The 7,473-nt window shown below is 45.5% G+C and overlaps 1 protein-coding gene across 1 annotated transcript in view; it reads right to left on the bottom strand.

The window, feature by feature from the left end:
• Positions 1-7,473, bottom strand: part of ATP9A (ATPase phospholipid transporting 9A (putative)) — a 140,906-nt gene that overhangs the window by 100,561 nt on the left and 32,872 nt on the right. The window contains exon 4 of the mRNA XM_024128332.3: positions 3,408-3,516. Coding sequence (XP_023984100.1) covers positions 3,408-3,516 — 109 coding nt within the window. The remainder of the gene's footprint in view (positions 1-3,407; positions 3,517-7,473) is intronic.

The following is a 7,473-nucleotide window of genomic DNA, read 5'->3' as shown; positions in this document are numbered from 1 at the left end:
ATGCGCAGGCTCAGCGGCCATGGCTCACGGGCCCAACCGCTCCGCGGCATGTGGGATCTTCCCGGACCGGGGCACGAACCCGTGTCCCCTGCATCGGCAGGCTTACTCTCAACCACTGCGCCACCAGGGAAGCCCACGTAAGGGGATACTCTTTATAAGGACCACAACACTCATGCCACTAAAGTATAACTACTAGTTACATTTTGTAATCATCCCCTTTACACGCCTGGATACCTTACTGGACTATTAATTTCCCGAAGTCCCAGCCCCTCAAGTTTATCTCTGTAATACAGAAACCTATCACAGACTTTGGAAAGTGATGCAGTTTCAAATATCCTTGAAGAATGAATAAAAGGTCATTTCTACATGTAGGCTAATTTTATTATCAATATTAAAATACTTCTAATACTTATTAAACTATGACAATTACATTAAAAACTAATCCATTGATGTGTTGTTTTAGACACACCTTGAATGATATAAGATGATCTAAACCACTGGAAGCAGCAATTTAAAAAAAAAAATCATCATCCATTTTTTCTCCCAATGGTGAATTTATTTCCAGAGTTTTTCATTCACTTGTTTAAAATCAATTTTTTTTCTCTAAGTTCAAAACTTTTTCAATTCGATTAACATAATGCCTCTACAACTTTGGTAACATCCCAGGATCTGTGCCACTGGCGTTCTTAAAACGACACAAATTCCTGCATTGTTGTGAATCTAATTTTGAGACCTTGAGCAAACACAAATTGAGGGACAAGCTACAAAGTAACTGGTCTAAAACTGGCCTGTCCTTTTCAGAAATGTCAATGTCATAACAAAGAAATCCGGAGAACTCTGCCAAGTTAGAGGAGATTAGGGAGAAAGGACAACTAAATGCAAAAGGCAAACCTGTCCTGGCTCCTGGACAAGAAAAAAAAAACTATAAAAAAAATTTTAGGAACAAATGGCCAATTCTGAGTAAGAAGTATAGATGAGATTAATAGTAATGTAACGATAAATTTCCTGATTTTTGTAATTATACTGTGTTATGTAAGAACATCCTACTAGGAATTACACGCTGATGTATTTACAGGTTAAAAGGGAATAGTGTATGCAACTTAATTCTCGAAGGGCTTAGAGAGTGTGAGGGGAAAGGATGAAAATGCAAAAGCTTAACAACTGATGAATCTGGGTGAAGGCAAATAGGAGTTTTCCACATGATTTCTGCAACTATTTTGCTAGTTAGAAGTTATCACCCACCCACCCCCAATTATTTAACTATATTAGTACAAGTACTGCTATTATTAAACAGGAAATGATGCAGAATGCAGATAAATATAATGGCTTATAATCTCATGATCAAGGACTTGATATTTTGGTTTCCAACCTTTTTTTAACTCCAAAAATAGTGTTGAAAAGTACATTTTAAGATGCCATGTGATAAAAAGAGAAAACAGTCCTGCATGGATATACGTATGTTTCCCTTTGCTTTTGAACTTACTAAATGAAGATCTTGGTGAAAAGCCTCACTCAAGAAAATATTATTAAATAACTGAATGGTAAGGTAAAAAAAAAAAAAAAAAAAAAAGGGCTTCTTTCTCTTCCTCTCTCTGAAATCCTCCGTTTGGGCTTCTTTCTTTGGCCCTTCCCCCCACAATATATCAAATAACTAACCTCCCCTCCTTCACTTTCCAAGCTGACAGTTTTCTTCAGTGCCTTTTTGGGGCTTTCAAAACAAATTGCAGAGCCAGGGTCTGGGTTAATATTCAGACCTCTGCTAGGTCTTCCCCTACTGTTGGACTGGTATGACAATGGAAACCATAGGCCACAGAAGGAGACCCACAAAGGAAGACAAGTTTTTAATGCCACAGCCATCTGCCAGTTCTTCTCAGAATCTTTTCAAGAACTGAGGGAAGCTAAAGCAGGGGCTGAGAAGGGGGTCGGGTCTGCAGGGGAGGGCAGAAAAATCACTCACAGGAAAAGCAATTGCAATATGAAAGGAACCAAAGAAGGTCTGGAGCCTGGATGGCTGCATGAATGGGATCCCAGGGCCCCTCCTCCTGAGCTCTAAATAGACCCACCGCACCCTCTCGATGGGGCTTTTGTCGGTTGCCAAGCATTGTAAATGTTATAGTCAGAATATGTTATTAAGGGAGGATTTAATATACACAAACCACAAAAAAACATACTCCAGAGGGGTCTTCTGATTACCCACATGGAAAGCCCAAGCCACCTGCCTCTGCAAAGATTACGCTGGGTTTTCTTTCTTTAGGTAGCAAAACGTCCTAAATACAGTAGTTTAGCAATAATAAAGCATTTCTATACCAACTCTAAATCCCCCCTTCTCCCAGAGCCTTGCAACTTTTTAAGACCACCAACTATGAAAATCTATTTCAATGCATTAAAACAAGATACTTTCATGCCCTCACAGGATTATACTTTTAAAAAGATTTTTGGAACCTTAAATAAATTTCTCCAACATTTTTCCGAGAAGGAAAATTCTACTCAAACCCCTGAAACCATGGACGGACTGCTTCCTCAGAAGACTAAGGCACTTAACATAAAGCAGTTCACAACCTGGCTGGCTGCAAGCTCCCTTGGGCATCTATCTTATCTCTTTCAGAATTCTCAATTTCCTGAAGGCAATCCACAGTTTTTATTCCCCTCAGCCGCTCCTAAAACATTCTTAATCCCTGAATGGGATCAGTAATCTTCGGGAACTTTAGGTAACATTCTCTCAAATCTGAATACAACCTTACAGGAAATCTAGGTAGAATTTGTAGTTGGAAACAGAAGTCGACATTGGCTGGGTTGTTTTGTGGGTTCTCAACGGTGTGTTTGAGCAGGTTTTTAAAACTCCACCATTTCAAAAATTCAAATTAAAGGTTACCTAGTAATTTCTCTTTGGGTCAGATTTAGTCACTCTTCACTCTTCCGTTTGGAGGATTTATAAGATGCCTTCAAAGAAACCTTCACAGATGCAGCTTTTATGATGCTAAGTCTGGTGCCTTCTTAAAAACTCACATTGCAAAGTTGTAACATTAGTTTTGTAAGGTTGAAAGAGTATCTTTTAAAGCTGCACTGCCTTGGAAACCCGTGTGGGAGGATGCCAAGCGCACAGAATTAAATTCCAGGTTTGCTGAGGCACAAGTCAGATGACAGGACTGGCTCGAAGAGGGCAGTGGCAGCCCAGGGATGCGGCCAGAGTCACCCCAGGCCCTGGGGCAGACGCTGGCCCCCCTGGCGCGGGCAACGAGTGACTGTCCTGCCACGGGGCACCCACACACCCAGCGGCCCCGGGCCTTGAACTCTGCTCCCTGACTGTCAGCGGCCCATGACTGAGCTGCAACCCTGTGGGCCACCCCCCGCCCCCACCCCGGGGGCCCTGCTGCAGGAAGTGGCCCCACTGGGGCCAGGAGGCTGACCTCTGGCTGTGAGCCGGCTGTAGACCTGCGAGTTGACTTCCTTGTCTCGGACGTAGCATCGGATCTCCTCCACCGCCTCTCGGATGATGGTGACAGCCAGCACGAAGCCCTGCACAGAGACAGAGAGAGGGTGAGCCCTGGTGGAAGCCACCTTCTTCTCCTGGGGCCGGGGACAGAAGAGGCCAGAGGCCACTTGAGGGCAGCAGGGCAGAACCTGCTAATTATTCCAAGTGCAGAAGCCCCGGCAAGCCCACTTCTCTGAATCTCATGCTCCGGAAAAACTCTCACTGACACATACGTGTACAGGGACGTCCGCAGTCACCCCCACCACAGGGTTCCTAAGAGTGAAAAACACAGAAACCCAGAACCGTCCGTCCACAGGTGAGGGCTGAGCGATGGTGACCTCTGACGTCTGCATCTCACTCGCCACGTGCCGGGTGCCATTCGGAGTGCCTTCCACCCCTTAGTGCAGTTCGTGGCTGAGATCACCACACCACCCATGAAGAAACAGACACACAGAGGTTGAATAATCTTGCTCTTAAGTGATAATGCAGGGACTCTAGTTCCTGAGTCTTAACTGCCACAATGTTCTGCCTCTGGAGAAACCTGGGTAGGTGGAACCAGTTAAGATGCTGCCACCAGGACCCAAAGTGAAATGCAACCCTGTTTGCATTGACCTGTCAGTAGGGAAATTAACTTTCCGGAACATAACAATGTAACACTGTTCAAATAAACACCAACAAAGATTCTCCTATACTGCTGAAGATTTTCCACTGTCCTCAACTATTGGTTAGATTCCTCTGCAAGGTAGGGGGGCTAAGATGGGATGGGGACTTCAGCCTTTCCTGTAATGTTTTAAACTTCTATAAAGAAAACATATTAAAGTATTAATTGCATAAGTACACACTCATAAAAAGAAAATTTTAAACTGCCCTACCTTCCCAAGTCAGATACCCCAACTCATAAAACCTGGTACAGAGGTTTTACTCACAGGTATGTGAGTCACCCATATCCAGAATCTATTTTCATCTAGATTTTTCCTCTTGTATCAATAAAGGCAAGAACCGTCATTCATTTTTTCTTACAAAATACACTTGTCACCCCTCCTTTTAAAGTCTTTTTTTTTTTTTAATGCAGAGAGCACAATCGCCCCAAGGTTAGCAGTGGTGAATTCTCTGAGGCTTTCATCTGCATACTGTTTATCCCATGCAATATATTAAGTTAGATTCAAAGGACTTCAAATCTCTTATGTCAATTTAGCCAGAGGGGTGCTGCTCTGTGAAACTCCTCCAAAGGCCCACACATCTTTACAATCAAAGGATACTCTTGTTTCCGCTTGGATGTAAAGTACACACTGAAGCCAAAGCAAAACTGGTACATTTCAGAAAAAAAAAATGCATAACCAGACCACATACAGAGGTGAGAGAAAACCCATTCTGGAAAAGCAGGGTTGGTTTGCAGAATCCCCACCCCCTCCCCCAGGCTGCTGTTTTGTTCTGGGCCAGAACCCACGTTTTTTGTTGTTTGTTTTTTCAAATGTTCCAGTTTCTATTTCTCTCTGCGTGGGCCTGGCTAAATCCCATTGATGTGAATGGGAAGTGTGTGCTCAGTACAGAGACAGGAGGCGCTAACCTCCCTGCTACAAATAAATACTGCCTCCTAAGTCACCGTATCTATGACCCCAGCGAGAGCGCACGCACACACGCGCGCGCGCACACACACACACACACACACACTCTCTCTCTCCCTCTCTCCCTCCCTCCCTCCCTCCCTCTCTCTCTCCCACCCACCCCCATCAATCCCTGGGGACGTGCCACGTCTTAAGCTAGAAACTGCTTTACAAAGAGCTGCAAATGTAGTCCAGAAATAAATTCCACCTGTCCAACTTCGGAGGTCCTTAAGAGCCACAGATACTGAGAAAGAGGCTTGAATGGGAGTGGGGGGTTTTCTGAGCTTGTAAGGAAATCAGAGGTGGTGATGGTGAACAGACATGAAATTCTGAAGGTGCTAAGACTCTTCTATAAAGTTGTATGTCAAAAATAGATTTACTGGGCTTCCCTGGTGGCGCAGTGGTTGAGAGTCCGCCTGCCGATGCAGGGGACACACGGGTTGGTGCCCCGGTCCGGGAGGATCCCACATGCCGCGGAGCGGCTGGGCCCGTGGGCCACGGCCGCCACAAAAAAAAAAAAAAAAAAAATAGATTTACTAAAGCAAAATTATGAGAGAAATCAGAAAAGCCGTTCCCTCTGGTTGGGGAGGGGGCTGACTGGAGAGGGGCAAGAGGGAACTTTCCGGGGTGATGGAATGGTCTTGACCAAGGTGGCGTTGACATGGGTGCTGACAAATGTCAACACACAGTGAACTGAAAACTTAGTATCTGTGCATTTTATGGCATGCAGGTCGCATCTTAATAACAACAAAAAAAATCTAGGTTATTTGGTCTTCATACAATTTTATGGATTATTTCAGCAGTCACCTGAGGAATTTCTCCCTCTAACATATTACTATCAAGAAAAAAGTTACAAAAAGCTAAAACATAATCCACACAATGAACAATGGCACTAGTACCAGAATTTTTAAATTAAAATGAGAACATTTCCCGAGAATGTTCTATGTGTCAGGAGCTATTTGAAGCATTTTACTTGCTGTACTTCACTGAACCTCCCGACAAGCCAAGGGAGTAGACATGATCGCCCCTATTTTATAGGTGAGGAAACGGAGGCTCAGAAAAGCTGGTTCCAATTACATAGCTTCTCAGAGAAGTTGCAGCAAGAGCTCAACCATCTGGCCACACCGCCCTCATTTTGAAGCACTGAGTTCACAGCTGGGTTTGAAATGAGAGGACTCTCAGGGTGGTTGGAGACATTTCAAAATGTACTTTAGCCAAGAATGGGAAATTGATTCTCCATATAAAAATCTAGGGGATTTAGGGGGAATCAGCTACAGTCTCCTAGAAACAGATGCTACCTAATTTGTCTGACCCCAAACTCCCTTCTCGGCAGCCCCTGGAAAGAGAGGAAGAACTTGTACAAGACAAGCATCTCCTCCTGTCTCTGAACCATCACAGGAAACTTCAGCTATAAAAGGAGTCACAAGCTAGTGAGAAACCTCAGGACTGGGATGTCCCTAGTGGTGCAGTGGTTAAGACTCCACGCTCCCAATGCAGGGGGCCCAGGTTCAATCCCCGGTCAGGGAACTAGATCCCACACGCGTGCCACACTAAGAGTTCGCATGTCACAACTAAGGATCCCATGTGCTGCAACTTAGAGGCCGGCAAGCTGCAACTAAGGAGCCTGCCTGCCACAACTAAGACCCAGCACAACTAACTAACTAACTAAATAAATAACCTCAGGACTGCCAGAGGCTGCTGGTAACCCACCTGTCTTCTCTCTACAGCCAGAGTCCCAGGGAAACCAGGTGATTCAGCTGGTTACATTGGAAGTCAGGCCTTCTGGCTTCTCCTGGAAATTCCGAGCGTCATGTCAGAGAGGAGACGTGGGCTAAGGCTGGGGTCGGGCCCTCTTTTAGAAGGGTGGCAGCCCTCCAGGTCCTCCCGGCCCCCACAGTTCACCCCACTGCATTTCCTGAGACCCTGGAGTCAGCATCACCGGCGCTAACGTACAGAATACATACTAGGAACAAAAAAGGGTACAGTACCTACCATCAACTTGCGTTCAACACTTTGATCCTCGGTCACCAGCCCCAAGAACCAATGTGGCCTCACCCTGTGGAGGGAGCAACTCTATTCTGAATGGTTTCAAACACCCTGAATGCACGTCTGATCTATGTAGTTTCCTACACCTTTCCAACTTCCGTAGAGGCACACTGAGGTAACTTAAGACAGAGGTCTCTGCACATAAAGATAAAAAACAATTAAGAGAATAAAAGGCGGGCTTCCCTGGTGGCGCAGTGGTTGAGAGTCCGCCTGCCGATGCAGGGGACGCGGGTTCGTGCCCCGGTCCGGGAAGATCCCACGTGCCGCGGAGCGGCTGGGCCCGTGAGCCGTGGCCACTGAGCCTGCGCGTCCGGAGCCTGTGCTCCGCAACGGGAGAGGCCACAACAGTGA

Source organism: Physeter macrocephalus, chromosome 14 (assembly GCF_002837175.3).
Source record: "Physeter macrocephalus isolate SW-GA chromosome 14, ASM283717v5, whole genome shotgun sequence".
In the NCBI taxonomy this organism is placed as follows: Eukaryota; Metazoa; Chordata; class Mammalia; order Artiodactyla; family Physeteridae; genus Physeter; species Physeter macrocephalus.
Note: the sequence above shows the minus strand (reverse complement) of the source record. Positions and strands in the feature narration are given on the sequence as shown.